This window comes from Vespula pensylvanica, chromosome 8 (genome assembly GCF_014466175.1).
Source record: "Vespula pensylvanica isolate Volc-1 chromosome 8, ASM1446617v1, whole genome shotgun sequence".
Classification (NCBI taxonomy): Eukaryota; Metazoa; Arthropoda; class Insecta; order Hymenoptera; family Vespidae; genus Vespula; species Vespula pensylvanica.
In genome coordinates this window covers 8,102,746-8,123,796 of record NC_057692.1, presented here as the reverse complement: position 1 = coordinate 8,123,796, position 21,051 = coordinate 8,102,746, and the positions used below count along the sequence as shown (strand labels likewise).

The 21,051-nt window shown below is 27.2% G+C and overlaps 5 protein-coding genes across 24 annotated transcripts in view; 3 read left to right on the top strand and 2 right to left on the bottom strand.

The window, feature by feature from the left end:
• Positions 1-48: 48 nt before the first annotated feature.
• On the bottom strand, positions 49-5,765 carry LOC122631281 (structural maintenance of chromosomes protein 1A-like). Its single transcript, XM_043816761.1, has 20 exons — positions 5,496-5,765; positions 5,263-5,383; positions 5,047-5,143; positions 4,797-4,975; positions 4,570-4,708; positions 4,010-4,474; positions 3,469-3,897; positions 3,166-3,389; positions 2,912-3,080; positions 2,719-2,841; positions 2,519-2,650; positions 2,383-2,448; positions 2,156-2,313; positions 1,988-2,085; positions 1,561-1,865; positions 1,194-1,448; positions 897-1,076; positions 642-820; positions 365-542; positions 49-230 (listed from the first exon to the last, which is right to left on the bottom strand). The coding sequence occupies exons 1-20, from the start codon at positions 5,605-5,607 to the stop codon at positions 156-158; spliced, it is 3,684 nt and encodes a 1,227-aa protein (XP_043672696.1). The 5' UTR covers positions 5,608-5,765; the 3' UTR covers positions 49-155.
• Positions 5,766-6,455: 690 nt separating this feature from the next.
• LOC122631282 (origin recognition complex subunit 1) lies at positions 6,456-9,957 on the top strand. The gene is made up of 8 exons (XM_043816762.1): positions 6,456-6,562; positions 6,877-7,023; positions 7,093-7,448; positions 7,526-8,368; positions 8,477-8,756; positions 8,909-9,174; positions 9,268-9,551; positions 9,614-9,957. Exons 3-8 carry the CDS (start codon positions 7,168-7,170, stop codon positions 9,778-9,780), a joined length of 2,121 nt encoding a protein of 706 aa, XP_043672697.1. The 5' UTR covers positions 6,456-6,562; positions 6,877-7,023; positions 7,093-7,167; the 3' UTR covers positions 9,781-9,957.
• Positions 9,958-10,042: 85 nt separating this feature from the next.
• LOC122631295 lies at positions 10,043-10,960 on the top strand. Its single transcript, XM_043816819.1, has 2 exons — positions 10,043-10,461; positions 10,561-10,960. Exons 1-2 carry the CDS (start codon positions 10,218-10,220, stop codon positions 10,908-10,910), a joined length of 594 nt encoding a protein of 197 aa, XP_043672754.1. The 5' UTR covers positions 10,043-10,217; the 3' UTR covers positions 10,911-10,960.
• Positions 10,961-11,053: 93 nt separating this feature from the next.
• Positions 11,054-12,154, top strand: LOC122631297 (guanine nucleotide exchange factor MSS4). Its single transcript, XM_043816822.1, has 2 exons — positions 11,054-11,453; positions 11,573-12,154. Exons 1-2 carry the CDS (start codon positions 11,325-11,327, stop codon positions 11,804-11,806), a joined length of 363 nt encoding a protein of 120 aa, XP_043672757.1. The 5' UTR covers positions 11,054-11,324; the 3' UTR covers positions 11,807-12,154.
• Positions 12,155-18,539: 6,385 nt separating this feature from the next.
• Positions 18,540-21,051, bottom strand: part of LOC122631285 (glutamate-gated chloride channel) — a 94,762-nt gene continuing 92,250 nt past the window's right edge. For 7 of the 20 annotated variants that reach the window (XM_043816779.1, XM_043816784.1, XM_043816780.1 and 4 more), the window contains 2 exons: positions 19,582-19,698; positions 18,540-19,039 (listed from right to left, as the gene is read on the bottom strand). In XM_043816779.1, the coding sequence (XP_043672714.1) occupies positions 18,908-19,039; positions 19,582-19,698 (249 nt within the window). In that variant the 3' untranslated portion in view covers positions 18,540-18,907. Of the gene's footprint in view, positions 19,040-19,581; positions 19,735-20,545; positions 21,042-21,051 lie in introns of those variants that run through there. The other 13 variants (XM_043816782.1, XM_043816786.1, XM_043816777.1 and 10 more) reach the window with 5 other exon arrangements.

Sequence of the window (21,051 nt, the reverse complement as noted above, 5' to 3'; positions counted from 1 at the left end):
AATAAAAATATATATACATTTAATAGTATATTAAATAAAACCTGAAAAGATGTTGAATCACAAAAAACAAAAAGACTAATTTTACCTCACTTATTGTTCGTGCAATAATCTCTTTAGTTTATTACGATGATCGTAAAAGTATTGAGTTGTATCATTTAATTATTTGGTTTTGACCCATACGATTCAAATGATAACAGGAATACACTGCTTTCTACTAACTCTTGTTCTTGCTGCAACGCAAACAAAATATGTATATATATTATATAAAATTTATATTAGAGGGAATCTATAATTATCTATAATAGAAAATAAAATAAAGAAAATAGAGAAAATATATGAAAGAAAAATGTTTATAAAATATTACTCTGGCAGTGACTCCAATAAAACCATCAGCGTTAACAAATAATTCTTTTTTTAAAGATATTGTTATGAAATGCATTAAATCAAGATTGGATCGAATAAAATTAACAACATTTACTATATTAATTTTATCTAATGCTGCATCTATTTCATCCAAGATAATAAATGGTGCAGCTTCATATCTAAAATAGAAACCAATAAATATTATATTTCAACACATTGCAAATAATTAGTAAATATTATGTATATTTAATTTGATCTTATAATAAGATAAACTGTACCTGTGTATTGCAAATAATAAAGTTAGAATAGCAAGTACTTGCTCACCCCCTGAAAGACTTGATAAAAAATGAAAACGTTTTCCTGGTACAATGCAACTGTAATTTATATCATCTAAATACGGTTCTTCTGGATTATATGGAACAAGAGTAGCTTGAGCAGACATATTATTAAGTAAATACTGTAAGAGTAATATAATTAAAAAAAAAGAGATTTAAAGATACAGATAAAATAAATGAGTTACTTTATATTTTTACTTTATAAATGTAATCTATATGAAAAGTAAGATAGTCAAAGCATTTCATGAATCTGCTAATTCTTTCTTCTTTGACTCTTGTAAATTTGTTTCTTGCAATATGAGCAGTATTGCGTGTATCTTTTAGAGTCTTATTGATTGCATCTAATTTTTTACATATTAATTCCAAGTTTTCAGCTGCCTGTATTATAATTAACTAATTGTTTATAATCAAGAAATAATTGTTTACAATCGAATAATATTATTTTATCAAACGATATTATTGCTATTTTTATAAGTATTACATATGAATTTTTACCTTTAAATTTGGTGCTGATATTGAATCCAATTTATTTTGTATCGTACTAATATTTTTTAATAGTTGAGTTTTAACATTATCAAATTGATCCCCATTAATTATTTGTAATTCATACAATAGAAATGAAAAATTTATCTTTGAGAAAATACCATCTTCACTTTGTTCCGTATTTGAACTTGAAGTATTTATTGAAGATACCCATGGAGAATTATTTAAAGTATTTTGATGTGTCATAGGAATTATTATATCTTCCATCTAACGCAAATGAGTAAAATAATATTTAAATAAAATTTCATACAGTTTTGTAGACTAATAATACATATTTATTGGTATTTATGAAAAAATTAATTTGCATAAGCAATTTAACCTGACAACTTTTAAATATATTATTCATTTCTATTTTTTTTTGTTTAATTTTTACTTCAATTATTGTACGTTCTCTTCTTGTTTCTAAAATTAATTTAGCAACAATACCAATTTGATGTCTGCATTGTGCAACTTCATTTTTCATTTTAATTACTTCTGTCTTTATATTTGTATGGATATGCCTTAATTCTTTTAATTCATCTTTCTGTTTATCAACAATATCTGTAATCGCAGATTCTTCTTCAAGTGCTATTTTTAATTGCTCTTCAGCAGCTTGAACAGCAATTTCATATTTTTCTATTTCATCTATAATAATTACACAATACATACACATTAAAAATATATATATAAAAATATAATGTATCAAGCATTTAACAATATATTTGACAATTATAATGGTATATAATACTATTGAAATAACATATTACCTTTTGTATTATAATGTTTTTCAAAATCTAATGCATTTTTTATACAATTATATTGGTTTTCTAATTCACACTCTCTTTTTTTTTGTTCCCCATATATTCTATGAAAGATATTTTATAAAATATATAATATTATCCATTTAATATAAAATAATATAATAACAAATATACCTCAGTCTGCCTTTTTCATATATACGAATATTGGCAATATTAATATTTCTACAAAAAACAGAAAAAATTCTATCTTCCACATTGCATATTTGATTTTCAATATCCTGAATTTTATTATATCTTTTATTTATAATTTTCTCAATTGATTCTATATTTTTCTATAAAGATAATATATATATATATATAATCAATATACAATTAACTAGTAAAATATATTAAATACTCACGAATATTGATATTAGTTGATGATCTATATTTTCAATTTCCTGCTTAAAATCAACTATTTGTTTTTTCTAGAAATAGATATATTATATAAATCAAATATTGAAAAAAATCGTTAATATATTCGTATAGGACACTTACAATATTGTCTACATCGATACGACTGTATTTTAATTTGTTGGTGAGACTTAAAATTTCGGAGTTCATTGTATTTAGTTCAGATTGTTTTCTAATACATTTTGAAGCCTTCTTAATTTTTTCTATTAACGCTACCTAAAATTATTGTTATTAAAATCAAAATTGTTATTTATATAATTACTATATAAAAAAAAAAAAGAAACCTTTCGTAATTTCATTTCTTGTATTTGCTTATCTTTCCATATTGCAGATTTGGCTGATAAGTCAAAAGACCCTCCAGAGATGATACCTGATTTCTGGTAATAACTTCCATCAAGTGCAACACACTATTATATAGTAAAAAATATGTTTATGCTTATTAGAGTATAATAAGTGTATAGTTTATAAGCAACTCACCGTATATCTGTCATTCAAATGATTTTCATATGCAACTTTTCGAGCATCTTCTGATGTCTCGCATAAAAGAGTATTTTTGCTCACAAATGAGATAGCGTTAGAAATTTCTTTAGGAAAGTATTCAATTACATCATACAAGAACTGCACAGTTTTTGGATATATCATATCACTGTAAATACATTCACAGTTGAACATTTTGTGATTTAAAATTTTTATTTCAATATTGTTTATATATATTTTTTACAAGATGATACCTTAAATTGTTCTTTAGTTGATCATTAAATGGTTGAATCTTTAACGAATCAAGGGGTAAAAATGTTTCCACACTTATTTGTTGTCGTTTTAAATATTCAATGCATTGCTTTGCCACTTTTTCTGTTTTGACAATGATTGCATCTTTGTATTTCCAAAGTACTTTGGTTACAGCAATGTTATATCGTTCATGAATTGGTTTACATAAGGTAAATAAGCGGCCATACTAAAAATATAAAATGCATGGTTATACAAAAAAAAAAAAGATTGTGATCTTGTATTGAACTAATGATTTAAAAGATTACCACTTCTGGGAATAGATCTTTTAAAATTGTAATTGTATTTAATTTTTGGTATTCTCTTGAAACTGCGAATTTATCTATTGTAATGTCGTTTAGTTTATTTGTAATTTTATCAAGTTCCACTTCCATTTCCTCTATTGCAATCTTATTTTGTGTTATGTCAGTTTCAAGATTATGTTCCATATTTTTTTGATCTGTTAAAGTAACTTCAGTTTTTATTACATACTGTTCTAATCGTTCCAGTCGCTTTTCTGTTTCCTTTAACATAAATTGTAATTTTTTCTTTTTATCTTCTACTTCAATTTTTTTCCGTTTTTCATTATCAAGTTTATTTTGATCGTTCTCTTGGTCATGTCTAAGAACATTTAGATTTTTTGTAAATTTTACGCACTCTCGTTGCACTGTACCTTTTAAAAGGTAATATTCTTTCACCTTTACCAAAAGAAAAAAATAAATAAATATGTATATTAAATTAAAATTTAATATTAAGTTAAAAAAGACATAATTACGATAATATTTTATAAATGTAAATATTATATAGTACTTGTGCATTGTCCAGTTCCATGTTGCTTCCTTGTGATTCAAGTTCACTCGAAACACTTTGTGTTAAATTCATTTTTAATACCTCTATTTTAGTCAATTCCTTTTCTAAATCTTTCATAGTTTTATTATGGACTTCATCTGCAAGATGTGCTTTAGTTAAAGATGTACGAATAAATGGAATCTTTTGTTGTAAATGAGAAATTTTTTCCTTTGCGGCAACCAATTGCGTAGTTTGATGAGTCTGTTGTAGATCTATTGTTATCAAATTATTTTCCATCATTGTTTCTTGATTTATTACTTCGAAATATTTTTTCTTTTTCTGTTCCAATATAATTTCTGCACTTTTTTTCTCATCCTCATATTTATTCATTTTGGATATATTGTCATTCCAAAGTAATTTTAAATCATCAAGTTCTCTTCTTATATGAAACAATCTGAATAATTGTAACTCTGTTTTTTTATCATGCTAAAAATGTTTTAAATATAAGATAAAAAATATAAGTCCAAATATGAAATATTGTCTAAAGTGTGATAAAAATAAATGATAACGATTCAACATACATATTCCTCTTGTAATAGATTATATTCCTCTGCTTCCTGTTGTTGTATTAAAAGACGTTTCTTTTCAGTTAAGAGACACTTTTTCTTTTGAATTATATGACGAAGATCTAAATCAATCTCATGCATTTTGTTTTTTAATCTGTGGAAGTAAACACATTATTTAATATTTTTTATAGCTTAAAATAATCAAGTAATTCATGTGTCAAAAAAATTTTTTGTTATATTACCTTTCGTATTCTGATTTTAGCTCAGCAGACTTGCTAATTTCATCAAACATAATAGAAATTTCTTTAGGACTTGTTATGCACATCGCTTCAATGTTTCCTTGAAATACTAAGAAATTTTTACTTTTTATATTAAGCCCAAGCGAAGCAAGTTTGTGTTTATAAAATTCAACTTTAACAACCTAAACATTTTATAATATTTATGAGTCAATTTTTATTTACATAACAAAAAACTTCTTTTATTAATATATACCTGCTTATTTATTTTATATACATTGGAAGAATTATGAATACCACGGGTAAATTCTTTACTTCTACCTTCTATTTCAAATATAACTGTTACATGTGCACTACAATTAATAATAATAATAATAATACTTTCAATTAGAACGAATAAAACAAAAGAAATAATAGTGATGTCATAAAAACGAAATAAAAAAATAAACAAAGCAAATATTAAATAGAACACCTATGTGTCATTAACGTCCCATCAGATTTTTTCGAAATAAGATCGTTTAATCGACGAACACGTAAACTACTAATTTTCTCTCCCATCACGAAACTAATTGCATCCATGATATTAGATTTTCCTAGAAATATATCAGATATATTTATTTTTACAAATATTTTATGAATTCATAAAAGAAATGAGAATATATAAATAATTAAAAAATGTATATATATATATATATATATATTTACCGGCACCATTTGGTCCTATAATCGTAGTGAAAGGCTGAAATGGACCAATAATTACTTCGCCGCAAAATGATTTAAAATTATAAAGTATTATCTTTTGTAGATGTACGCGCATTGTAAATTCTTTTGATAAAATTAATTAAGAAGAATATTTAAATGTATTTACGCCACAAGTAATTTTGAATAGTAACGATTTTTCATACGGTTTTCTAACATGAATGCAATTTCAAAACTGTAAATGTGCGTACGTATGCATTTATATACTACTAGCATCAAATGTGATACGGAAAAGTTTTATAGATGGAATCTACTTTATTTAAGTATTATTAATAATTAGATTTTTTTTAATGTAATTAATTATACAAAGTTAAATTTTATGTTTGAATTAAATTAAAAGTATTAACGAAATATATTAATTTTACATAAATTGTAAAAGTAGGATAAAGAAAAAGGCTAAATAGAAATCCATATCTATAGCTATAATAAATATATAAATATATAAATATATAAATATATAAATATATAAATATATAAATATATAAATATAAATAAATAAATATATATATATTTATTGTATTATAGTTTTAAAATATTGTGATAATAAAGTGCGTGGAATATAAGACATTAGGGTATGGATGTATGTATGGTGAGTGAAATTATATGGGGACGGAAGTTTGTAAATTACAAAGGGAAATAAGAATAAATATATTCATACTATTTTTATCATTTATATGAGTTTAATTTCAATATAATTTTTTTATATAAAATAATGTAATTTTTTATATAAATTTATTTATATAATATGTATTTATATAAGATATTATATAAAAGAATAAATATACATATATATATATTTATAATATTTCGTTATTAATATATATATATATATAATTATTTATAACATCATATTGTGGAAAAAAATGATTTTATTAAAAATATTGTAAATAATGAACTTGCATTTGACATTTGAGTCACTTGAGTTTTTCAGCTTATTAAGGCGGGAAAGAGGTAGAACTTATTCAGTAGTATAACATTTATGGGGACAGTCATACACATTACAAGAAAGAAAGGTTACGTTGGTTTTTGTTGATTTTTATATCGTGAATCGTATTGTGTCATATTTTGTAATTTATAAAAAAATATATTATAAATATTAGATATTGTAAACATATATATCAAATATATATACTTGTTTATATATAATTTATCAAAATAAAAAAAAATTTATTTGGATAAAAAGATCTTAACATTTAGATATATACTATGGAAAACATTAGTCAGGAAGGCAAATTTCTTAATTATTTTAATTTTTCGAATATTATATTTCGTAATACGTTGTAATATTTATTTTTAAAGCAGTGATAATAATATGATATTTTTATAGATACAAGATCAAACGATTCATCAGATCAAACTTCAGAAGATAAAGACACACAGAATACAGTAACTTTTAAAAGAAAAAGACTGGATAGTGGTGAAGAAAGTTCTCAATCTTCCGATGAATCCTTATCTCCTGAAGTTAAATATAATGGTAGTAATTTTTACATTATAACTATTTTAAATAACGTAGTATTAATTTAATCTAAAGGTATTTTTATAGGTCCTCCTGTAAGATATAAACTTTGTTATAAAAACGGACATTCTGAGATTGTTAAAGATCTTTGCATATTACAAGATGAATCCAAATCTAACTAAGTGTTCTGACAATGAAATATATAAATTATTAATGTCTAATATAGAAAGTAAAATACCTATAATCAAATTACATAGGATTTCAGTTAATGAATTATTAAAATATAACCAAGATGAAAGTGAAAATTCTTCTGACTCTGAGAAATTATTTGTGTCTAAAAATTCATTATCGAAGAGTACGTCCATCAAGAAATCAAAGAATTCATTAAAAATTAAATTGAGACGTTCTACAGAACACAGCAATTATAAAATTGATAATGAGAGGTAAGAATAAATTATATCTATCTATTTACTAATTTATTTTATTTTCTTTGAAGTATTTATATTAACATTTTTTCTAGTAGAAGAATTTTATCTAGTAGAACAAAAAATATAAAAGAAAACAATGATCCAATAGAATCACCACGTAGAACGGAAAGAATTCGTAATCAACCTAAAAGATTTAGTGAATATGAATGGCATATGTCTCCTACTTTAAATTCTTTAAGATCTAGAAAAACTATTAATTATAATGAAAAGTTTATGTATAGTAACACAATTAAAAAACATAATAAACATACATTCTCAAAGAATATTGAAGATAGTAATGATAAAAAACATAGAATAACACAAAAACGATTATCGAAAGTATCAAATAATAACGAAGAAAATAGAAAATGCGTTGATGATATTCAGTTCCATAATATTGTAGAAACACCTAAGAAAGCAGTCAAACGTATTTCTCGTACAACATTTATAAATCTAACAGATGAAAACTTAGATGACAGTGAAGATGCTTTATTATTGACAAAAAAAAATAGACAATCTGCTAGAAATATATTAGAAAATGAAAAAAGTAAAGATGATAAGCATGAAGAAATTGATGATTTATGCGATGGCATTATGGCAATGTCAAAGAATCTTCTAACACCAAAAAAGAAAAATAATAGACAGGAGCAGGAAGAACCTAAAAATATGAAAAACAATATAAGGACACCTAAATCATCTGTTTCGATAAAATATAATAATTTGACACCATTCATGGAAAAAAGAGCTTCATTATTAGTAAAACCATCAACACCTTTGCAACAGAGTAGATCTAAACTACATGTGAGTGTTGTACCGAAGTCACTACCTTGCAGAGAAGAGGAATTTAATAATATCTTCACGTTTTTAGAAGGAAAATTAATGGATAAATGTGGAGGGTATGTTGATAATAGACTATTGTAAAGTATTGGAAGAGAGAGAGAGAGAGAAAGAGAGATTTGTATTTTTATGTACATAAAATGTTTTTAATATTTGTTTATATATAGATGCATTTACATAAGTGGAGTGCCTGGAACAGGTAAAACTGCCACTGTAAATGAAGTAATACGTTGTTTAAAAAAATCAGTGGCAAAGGGAAAACTGGATGATTTTGATTTTTTTGAAATTAATGGTATGAAGTTAACAGAACCAAGACAAGCTTATGTGCAAATTTGGAGGCAGATGGGTGGTAACACTTGTACATGGGAGAAAGCATATCGTGAACTTGAAAAGAAATTTATTGGTAAAAATTCTAAAAGATCAATGACTTTGTTACTTGTGGATGAGGTAAATTATACTTAAATTCATTCAATTATAATTATTGAATTATTAATATATTTAGAATTTGCTTCGTTATGTTATATAAATATGTGTTATTTTTTCTTTTATTTCATTTAGACAATTCTGTTCTCTTATTTTTTTATTTTTTGTAAATATAGCTTGATCTTTTGTGCACGAAACGACAAGATGTAGTATATAATTTATTAGATTGGCCTACAAAAACAAATGCACAATTAGTAGTTATTACCATAGCTAATACTATGGATTTGCCTGAAAGAGTATTTATGGGTCGTGTTACTTCACGATTAGGTCTCACACGATTAACGTTTCAACCGTATAATCATAAACAATTACAAGAAATAGTATTAACTAGACTTAAGGATTCAGATGCATTTAGAAGTGAAGCCATACAATTAGTTGCACGGTAAATAATAAATATTCATTCATATTTTTTAGGATTTAAAATTAATTATTTATATTAATTATTTATAACTTTATCCATTCTCTATCACTGTAGGAAAGTATCTGCTGTTTCTGGAGATGCTCGCAGAGCTTTAGATATATGTCGACGTGCTACTGAAATTGCAGAACTCCATGAAAGAGAAAAAGTTATTATGGAAGATGTAAATGAAGCTCTATCAGAAATGATAGAAAGCTCTAAAGTTCAAGCAATAAAACATTGTTCACAAATGGAGCAAATGTTCTTGCAAGCCGTATCTGCGGAAGTAACTCGAACTGGTATTGAAGAAGCATGTTTTAAAAGTGTATATAATCAACTTCGTTCCATGTGCTGTTTCGAAGGTTTGTATTTTAAATTATTAATGACATAACAAAAAATTTATTTGTATATTTTATATTTGTAGGTATCAAGATACCTACATTAACAGAAATATTAGCCATATGTGGTAGATTGGAAGCTAGTAGATTATTAATATGTGACAGTGTACGGATGGATATACATCAAAGAATTTTATTAAATGTATCAGCGGATGATATTCATTTTGCATTACAACCAATTGATTTTAATTAAAAAACTTGTGCTTGACTTGTTTAGTTATTTAAATTCTTCATGACTGTGAATGTAAAAGTGCTGTTATATTGACATGTGCCTTATTTTTTAATACAGTAAATATTTTGTAACTGTTTTGAACCTATTTATACAAGATTTTATAAATAAGATAAATAATAATAAATTACAAATAAGAAACAAAATTTTTGAAATTATTACATACGTATATGTGCCTGGATTACTGTAGATTACTTATAGTGTACTTATATAGATTTATATTAATAGAAATGAATTGCATAATATGTTCTGCCTCTATAAGTAATCACTTTTTCATATAATATACATAATTCATGTGCCTTAAAAATTTTGTGCAACAAATATATGATTTTGTATTAATTATTCGTTTATATATATACATTCTGTGTTATAATTTTATTTTATAATTTTATATGTGAGAGATGGATACTGAAGAAAATGTTGAAGAAATTATTCTTCAATTACATAATGATTGTAACTGGAAAGATATTGTAAATTTAGCTTCCGTTATTGACACTTCCAAAAACAGTAGATTATTTTGGGTATTTCCAACTTTGGATGATTTAAGTTGGATAACTGAAGTGATTAAGAAGAATAAGATATCAGGAGTAATCAGCATAGGTTGCGGTTGTGGCTTCATCGAATGGTTATTGCAAAATTACTCTGGTGAGTATTTACATAGCATAGTAATTTTGAATTAGTTGTAGATAGACAAATTCATTTATAAAAACTATATAAATATTAAATTCATCTTGCATTTTTTAGGTTTAAATATTATTGGTATAGAACTGGATAGTTCGTGGTGGCATAGTAAATATGCCCCCCCATTATTTCTTGAAAATATTGTTTTTATTAATGAAAAGAAAGGGAAAGATCTTTCTGTACCAAAAGATTATGCACTTTTTTTCTGCTACTTTAATAACGGAGAAGCATTTTGTAATTATATAGCTAATTATGAAGGAAGTATAATATTTGTCATTGGACCTGCGGAGGGCCAAGAACGTTCTACAGATCCTCTTCCATTCGATGAGAAATTTGCGAAGTACAATTGGAAGTTACTTACAAAAAGACCGATTATGAATTTTAAAGATTACATTGTTGTGTATACTAGATAATATTGTGTTTGTTTAATTATTTATGTTACCGTTAGAAAAAAATATATATATATAATCTCTTTAATACTATAAATAGATTATTTTTATTTTATACAATTTATTCGTTATATTGGATAGTGAAATATCAATGTTATAAATATTATAAAATTTCAATAATTATTTGTTGATTCTTATAATTATCATCAAGAGATATATCGAAATGATATTATCGATTTGCGATTATCGATAGTTGCTAAAGATGAGTGACTATTAGAGACAACTTTATTGGTTATAGGTTATAGTTTTTCAATCCGAAGTTTTTGAGTTAAAATTGGGATATTATTTCATTGCAGCATTCTTTTAATTGTACCAATGATAATATAATAATAAAGTGACTGTTCGTTCCATTCATTAATTTATCGTAGAAATCCAGTTATGTCGACGAATGAAGATAGTATAAATACCAAAACAAATACAGATGGAAAGAATAAAGAAACAGTATTTTGCACTTTCTGCCCGTCCAAGATACTTAATGTAGGAGCAGCTACCTTTGTTATAATGGAGGTAAAGCTTCTATAAATTATTTTATGATATAAATTGAGCGTAAATTTTATTTATTAATAAATTTTAATAAAAGATTAGATCAGTATAAATTATATATTAAAACATGTAATCATTTTTAGTTTGCGCTACCATACATACATTCCAAAGGAGAAGGCGAAGGCAATCAACAAGAAACTATCACAGAATATTGGTTAATTGAAGATATGTACACATTTGAAAATATCGGAGTATCTCATACAGTAGGGAATATAAAATACTTAGCTTGTGCAGATTGTGAAAGAGGTCCAGTAGGTTGGCATGATTTAGCTACGAAAAAATCCTACATAGCTTTATCTAGAGTTAAGCACGAATAATTAATTTGTAAGTGTGACTTTTATAATTTTATAAACAATTACAAAAGAAAAGTATTCGTTGGCCTATAGAAAATGCGAATTTGTAAAAGAATATTTACCAAAGACAATGATGATCGATTATTTAAATTAATTAAAAGCATCTATTGTGGAAAAGGAAAAGAATATAAATATGTATATATACACATATATACGTATATACATTTATGCAGGTATATATAGTATTATCGTTGTCTTTATATATGAATGCAAGTAAAGTGGATAGGAATTATAAGATTGTATAAAGTAAAAAGATATTAAATTTTTGTTTTGTATGTAAATTTTCAAAATAAAAGTACATTTTAAATGAAAGTAATATTTATAGTTGCAAAAAAAGGTATATGTACTCTTACCTTCCATCTAAACAGATGGTTCAATATCAAAGGATATATATAACACATATATGTATACGCGCACGCGCGCGTGTGTGTGTACGTACGTACGTACGTACGTATGTATGTATGTATGATACATGTATGTGTACATATATGTTGTTTGTTGTGTACTTTTCAAGGATGCTTAGACGTTTGGATTGGTCTAGGCATAAAACACGTCGCTAGTTTAATCGACATTTTAATATTTAATCACGTTACAAACACAGCCGATAAATCAGATAATTAATCGTTACGATCATAATAAGTTTACAGTGATCAATAAACCCGCTTACGATTAAGAATCACTTGTCAATGTTCATATAATATGTATGCATTCGCGTTCGAATCAGTATAATCTTTAATATTAATCGTGATTTAATTGTGTCTCCTTCATACGTGTGTCATTGTTTCTTTCTCTTGTAACTTCTTTTCTCTATTTATTGTTTCTTTTTTCTTTCTTTTTTTCTTCTTTATTTTTCTTTTTAATTCTTTTACGCTTATTACGCGTGTGCGTTATCCTACGCGCGTATCGCGGGAGGAGAAAACTAATGTTTAAGAATTCTTTATTTTTCTTTCTTTTCTAATTTGCCTTAAGTATTGCAAAAATAATCGTGCGCTCTTTCACGCTGTTATCGGCTCTTAAACATCACAGCTTTATCTACCGCAGATTGTTACGAAGTAATATATCCGTTTCTTTTTCATTACGCGTATCCCTTAACAATGCAAGTGTTTAAATATACGTGCTATATATAAGTGCTCATTAGTTATAATTAATAACGTTAATTTGCGATAACGGCTCTGTGTGTGTGTATGTGTATGTATCTCTGTGTATTTATATGTGTATGTGTATAATATGTATATGTGTATATTTGTTGTGTATATGCACACACGTGTCCCTAATCGCCGTATAAATTTTAGGCAATACAATGATAATAACAATAACAATAACAATTATGAATAATAATAACAAGAATAATTGTTATAAGGTAATAATGTTTTTGTTATCGTTATTAGAGTATCGAAAAACGAAAAATAATAACAAATAGTAATAAGAGCGATTAAAAGTTTGTGTTTTTTTTTTGTTTTTCTTCTCTCTCTCTCTCTCTCTCTCTCTCTCTCTCTCTCTCTCTCTCTCTCTCTTTTCCTTCTTTTATATCACATAATAAGTTATAATAAGGCTTATCTTTATACAAATTCATTATCCCGCTCTTTTCGACACCTACGATTCGCGCTTTGACTTGATTTTATTTTATTTCTCGTTTCTTTTTTTCTGTTTTTTTTTTTTTCTTTTTTTTTTTATGATCACACATTATATACATATTTATAAATGTTCAGCTTCTATTTTTCCTTCTGTCTTTTTTTCTTTTTTTTTTTTTTTATCATCAACAGAACAAATAAAAAAGAAGCGGCATTATTATTATTATTATTATTATTATTATTATTATTATTATTATTATTATTATTATTTTAATTAGATGTAAATGAAATTGTTCGGTATAATGAATAAAAAAAAATTAGATTATCGTAAAATTTGTTGTTCCTCGATCGGCGACTTAGAATAATTTGAGAGATAATATCTTAAGAGGAATGAAAAATAAGAGAGTAATACCTCTCGATTTTTTTCTCGATATCATTATTCGTTTTTTCTTTTTTCTTTCTTCTATTTTTCTTTCTTTTCTTTCCTTTTTTTTTTTTTTTTTTTTAATCGTAAACACGAATATTATCGATGTTTGACACAACAGACACAGTTAAAGCCGTGATATTATTTTACGAGAGATTTCGGTGCTTCGCGATGGGATACTAACACTTTTGTTATTTTTTTTCTTTTTTTTTTATATAAATCTTTTACTTTTGAGCATAATTATCTAAAATTAGTAACAAACGATTTTTCTTTTTTTAGTTTTTTTTTATATATATATATATATATAATAATAAGTAGGCGTATGGCACTTGCATAAGCACACAAATTACGCATATTCGCGGTTGACTTTTTTTTTTTGCATGATATTTAATGAGTGCAACTAACTATGAGAATAAGAACGCCATTGTGAAGTTAGCGTTTGATTTACTGGCATCTCGAGAAGAAAAAAAAGAACGAATTTGATTTTATACAGATTCGTAATTCTTTTCGTTTAATTTCTTATCCGTTGAGAAAAACAATATTTTCTTCATTCATGGGGCCAATTTTAGATATTAAAGAACTAACGTAGTCTTTGATAAGATGCGCGGGACTTTTAAAAAACAAATAACGTTAGGAATTTTCTTAACGCAAAAATACGTGATAATGTTTCTTTCTCTTTATAGTGAATTAATTTAACGGTAATCATTTATTTGAATACATTTAACGTAAAACTTTAGAATTATGTTAATTTAAAAACTTTGTTTTTCCTTAATGAGAGATGCCAGCAAAGTATAAATGCCAACTTCGCAAAGACAGTGAAGACTTCGTAGGATTATGTACTTTGGTCCGTGGAGCGTTTAAACGTTAGTAACATTAATTAATTAAACAACTAATTAGCGTTCCTATCACCTAGAGGTGTTCTTGTTTCATTCTTTTTCTCCAATTTTTTTTCTTTTCTTTCCATATAACCTACAACAACGTGAAGTTTATAAACGTAGATTAGGGTTGTCGTTTTACTCGACATTGCTGTTTGGTTTAAAGTATTTTCGTCTTATTTCATTGCAAAATATTGCTTCCCATTGTTGTTGCCGTGTTTTTTTACGCAATGCTTATCGTTTTTTTTTTCTTTTTTTTTTGTTTAATCAGACATATTTCGGTCGCTTTGATATTTCTTGAAAAATTACGAATATTATTTAACACAGATTAATGCTTTCTTTTTCTTTTTTTTTTTTTTATTTTATTTCATATGGGAGTTGTAATATATCTAAATAATATTACATTATTACATACTCCCTCACAATTGCAAATTTTCGATTTTTACGCGTTGCACATTTCGGTGAAATCGTTTGACGTTGATCGTTTATCATCGGTTTCATAATTTCTTTCTTAACATTTTTTCTCTTTCTTTTTTTTTTTTCTTATTGTTTAACTCAGCGAAACTCGTTCTACGCAATATTCGTTGTGTTGATTTATAGCAATTTAAGTTTTAATTTTGTTCGCTCGTTCGCGCTTGCTCGCGCGTGCGCGCGCACGCACCTCCGTATGACTTGTGTCATTTATCAATGCCATTGTCGGTTGTTCTTTCGACCAGTCGAGTCAATACGAGTCATATTTTTTTTTGCTTTACTTTTCCTTTTTTTTCCTTTCCTTTCTTTCTCCTTTTTAATTTCATGTTTTCAAAGTTCCCACTATAAATATTTCGTTTGAATTTTTCAATCTGGGACTTAATACGTCTCCGAAGGAGTATTATTTTTAAAAGCTTAATTATTTATGAGTGAGTAACGTTAAAATTTATACGGTATCGCTCGCGAAATAAAAGCACCTAAGAATTATTGAGATAATTCGCGCAGCTCTGCTTCGACATTTTTTTAAGAATTTTTAATATACTATAGGTACCGAGGCGAATTAATGTGTGTATGTATATATATATATATATATATATATATATATATATATATCGATATTATGCGATTAATATGAAAGGAGCAAATTAATCGACCAATCGATATTTTCGATCTTTTTTTGTTTCTTTTCTCTGTACGAGCGGTGGACCGCCATCTTTTTTTCGATCGTCTCTTTTTTTCTTTCCTTCTGTACGTATTTATTTTATTCTTTTTATTTTCAACCAATACGTTATATAATTATATATATATATATATACACATCCACACATATATACATATCTATGAATTATTTATCTATTTACACGTAATGTATAAGATCTCTTATTAAGAGTTACGAAAAACGAACAGATCACGAGGAAAGAAAAATTTTTCTTATTTTCTAATTTCCTGTCATTTAAATTTAGAAGATTTTCAGAAGCAAGAAAAACGTGTACGCGATCGTCGTATACCCTCGCGTGTTTTCTCACACGGAGCCGGTCATTGTTGATGATCCTCGTTTACGTCCAATCATCATAATTATCATCATCGGCGCAGCGTATCATTTTTAAAAAGAATGAATCTGTGCTTCGAACTTAATTGTATCTGGCAGTGCTTAAAAATATACGTGTATATATATATATATATGTATGTATATATATACACGTATGTATGTACGTATGTGTATGTATGCACTGTGTGTGTGTGTATGTGTATAATATGTATGTATGATGTGGACGTTTGAGAAGGTATTTTCGAAATTTCGTAAAGCGATCAATATTAATGTAATACGAGAAAGTCACCGTAAGACTCCGAAAAAATTGAGATGGATGAAAAAAGCCGTTTTTGTTTCTTTATATATATATTCCTACTATATCTTTTAAAAGCATATTCTCCTTTTCTGAACCATCGAACGTTCAAATATCGCGCTACAACTCATCAAATTCTAACGTAGTAAGATTTTTTAATGTCACTTTTAGAATGTAGATGGCAGGACCTGGTCGGTCGATTTATTAACATCCAGATTTAAAGGAAGGAAAAAAAGAAATAGTAGGTTAGAATTTGCGAGTTTTGCTTTAAACGAACGTCTTTCTTTTTGTTTTTCCTTCTTTCTTTCTTCTACATTCGTCATTTTCTTTTTTTTCTCCTTTTTTTTTTACGAACATCCTTTTATAAAAATTACAGTTGCTTAATTGCGACGTGCGCGCGCGTTCTTACTAGCATTATATTCCTATTTCTTTCTTTGTTTTTTCCTTTTTTTCTTTCTCTCTATCTTGTACAATTATCAAGCAAGTTTTACGATAATGATCGTTAATACTCCCTTGAATGTTCCTTTTTTACTACGTGTCTTTTTTTCTTTTCACCTTTTTTCTTTTTTTACTCTTTCTTCTCGCTTGGTCTGTAGAGTATTATATATATATATATATATATATATATATATATATATATAGTATATATATTGCTCGCGATATTAGTAAAAATGGTATACGTGGTATAGAGCACATCATCATCGTTCGTTAATCATTCCGCCTGTAGTGTCGATAATGCTGGCAATAATATATAATACGTAATAGTAGCGATAATGTAGCAATGGTAGTGACAGTAATAGTAATAGTAATAATAATAAGTAATAGTAACAGTAATAGTAATAATAGTAAGTAATAGTAATAGTAATAGTAATAATAGTAACAGTGGTAATATCAATGATAATAGTAATAATAATAATAATAACAATAACAATAACAATAATAATAATAAATAATAATATTAATAATAATAATAATAATAATAATAATAATAATAGTAATAAATAATAATCATTATCATAATAATAATAATAATAATCATAATAATATCGATAGAGTATGCGTTAGGAGAAGTAGTCTCTGGCAAGGTTTATTTATATTTATAATATTTTATATATATATATATATATATATATATATATATATATCTTGTATAACGGCTCGGTCGAGAGCTTCTCGTTTGATAAGAGGAATCCTTTCGCCATTTTTTGTTTGTTCTCCATTTTTCTTCTCCATTATTTCTTTCGACTTTTCTTCAACGATAAATAATTCTGTAGCACGCGGTATACGAGAGGACGATACTTATATATATTCGATAATTCGCTTGACGTTGGCGAACCGCGAATATATATTTCTTATTATATTTATATATATGTCTATATTATTATTAATTATTTTACATCTTAATTCAATTTAATTCGTTCAATCTCTAGGGATAACAAGCACGTCGTTCGCTGCATCGAGGGGAGGCAATTACAGTCTATTTAAACGAGCTAGATTATTAAAAGAAGAAGAAGAAGAAGAAGAAGAAAAAAGGAAAAGAAAAGAAAAGAAGAGAAGAGAAGAGAAAAGAAAAGAAAAGAAAAGAAAAGAGAAAAGAAAAAGCTAGAAAGAAAGAAAGAAGAGGAAGAAGAGAATGGATTATCCACACCGTCATCCGCAGATCACGTTTCTCCGGACGACGACGGACAGAAGAGTGCTTTTAAGAGTGCTATCACAATATTGCGTATGTATGTGTTTCCTATGTTGTGTGTTTGTTCGTTTTATGTGTACGAGAGAGTGAAAAAGAAAGAGACAGAAAGAGAGAGAGAGAGAGAGAGAAAGAAAGGAGAGGGGGAAGAGAAAGAGGAAGAGGGAAGGAGAATGGGAGGGAGAAAGAGATAGATAACAGCTTTCATCGATAAACACTTTTTTTTTTCTTTTTCTTTCTCCTCTTCCTTTCTTCCTCCCTTTCTCTTACCCCTCTACTTTCTCATCATTATCATTATCATGATCATTATCATGCTCCTTCTCCTCCTCTTCTCCTTCTTCTCTACCTCATCTTACTCATCTTTCTTAATTCTTTCTTTTTCAACCCTTCGTACCACTTTTTTCTTCTTTTTTTTTTTTTTCTTTCCATTTTCGATTTCCAATTCAGCCGGACACATGCTTACGAATACATGCTTGCTCATTCATTCTGTTAGGAAAGGCTTCCTCTTGTTAAACGAGAGAGAGAGATGTTAACAACGATAAATATCGTCGTCGTTTACATCGTAATCGTATCGTAATTGTAATCTTGATCATTGTCGGCATTATCTTCATCGTCGTTATTTTTTATGATCGAAGAATTGTCGATCACTTCGATCCTACGTCGTCAACAATCGTGTTCATTCCTGAATGCTGCTCTACGAGCTGCCCTTGTAATGGATGAAGAAGAACGTAAGGAACATGAAGTAGGCGACTGGAAAGGTGATCCTCGCTATCACATCGATCGTTTTAGCCACTCTGATCGGATGCGGTGGCTCTTTCTTTCGTATCTGTAAGATGGGAAACTACTTGTTTAGCATGTTCTATCCTTCGATCGGATATTTTATTGAGTGCTGGAAAGAGATTGAAAAGGGGAAAGATATTTCTGTTTTCTTCAAGTCGATAGATATTTTATCGGAGTTAACTTTCAAATATATTTGTTGTTCTTTTTATATTAAATAATATAAAAGTAGATAATAATAATAATAATAATAATAATAATTGTAATAATTTTTATTACTTGTTGGTCAATTCAATATTATATGACATACGCAAACATATATTTCGTATTATTAGAATTTTATATTTTATATATATATATATTTTTTTATACTATAAGAATTCTATCAGATTATATTATATGATAACAATTATAATGAAATGTTTTTTATTTTTATATTTTATACTATAAGAATTCGATCAGATTATATTATATGATAACAATTATATGATAACAATTGTAATGAAACGTTTTTTCTTTTTATACAAATTTGTCTTTTCATTCAGTTAGAATTTCAATAAAATTTTAAGATTTAAATAGAGATGATCATACCTCAGCTGTACATCCATTGGTAGCCGTGTGTGTGCAGGGATTTGGGCCACAATTGGTACAAGTAACGATCTCGTTCGGTCCCGTTCCACCACCAGTTGGAGGTCCACCCTCTCGCTTCTTTTTACCCTGCGACAGGGTCTCCGTAGAAGAAAACTTATATTCTCATTGGCCGCAGCTCATTTACGTAAGCAACGATCCATCTTACTTCAACGATTTTTTTCCTTTCTCTCTCTTCTCTTTCTCGTTTCTTTTCTTGTTCTTTTTTTATTATTATTTTTTTAATTCACTCAGAAATTTTTACAAAAGAGCTTTCTCCGGAAATGACGCGAATTGCGAATTCGTCATGAGATCGATACCGAAACGAGATAATTGACTAGCTTTGTGAGTTCGGAAAAAATAGAGAGAGAGAGAGGGGGGGGGGGAGGGAGTGGGAGGAAGGAACGAGGAGGAGGAACGTGAAGCTCTTTGATTAAGCGTTGAAAATACAAAAGAGCATTCGAAACTCTTCTTGAATTTAAAAGTTCGTTCGAGTGAATTTACACGAATGATTTAATCGAATAAGTGGATCGTTGCTTTTTATTTTATATACGTATGTATGTATGTACACACGCGTATAAACGTATATATCGTATGAAATATTATTTGATTTGAGAGCAACGTATCTATGTATATATGTACATATGTAAATACATATTTGGCTTATATAGAAAATTTATAAGAAACGTAATTAAAAATTTTTAGAAATAGATTACACGTTTTTCTCGAAATAAAAATGTGAAAATAGTATGACGAAAATAGAAATGTGAAATTCATACATGTATACGTTTATACATATCTCTAGGAATGTTCTCGTGCCTTTGCGTATTATAATATCTGAATTACATGCCGTATATAACATCTACGTTGTACACCGTCACACATCGGACCTTTATATTATAGATATATTTTACATATATATATATATATATATTTTGTTTTTTCTTTTCAAAAATATTTATCTTTTTTATTTGTCGAAACATTTGACATATAAAAATTTATCTCGATGGAGTATTTATTTCGATAAAAACTGCGAACGATCGAGAGTTAAATGAAATAGCCTGTATATAACTAAAATATACATGGCACATATGCACACACACACACACGCACACGCTTGCACACACAAACACACGTGATGCGTATGTGTATGTATATCGTGCTATGTATCTCTATTTTCGTTCTGCATTTAGATCGAAGAATTTAATCACGAAATTTCCTGAATTCACAGCCGTTCTTTGACACCGCCGTTCGCGAAAATATTTCGCGTATCCAAGATCGTTCTCGTATCGGAGACCGCGCGGAAGTTCCGCATTGTCGACGCGTCTTCCCGCATCTTCTCGTTATCGTCCTTTTCGTCCTTTTTCTTGTTCCGGTCCGACGTGGACGTTCGTGTAACTTCATTGTGTGACGATTGTATATCTCTAAGAAAAA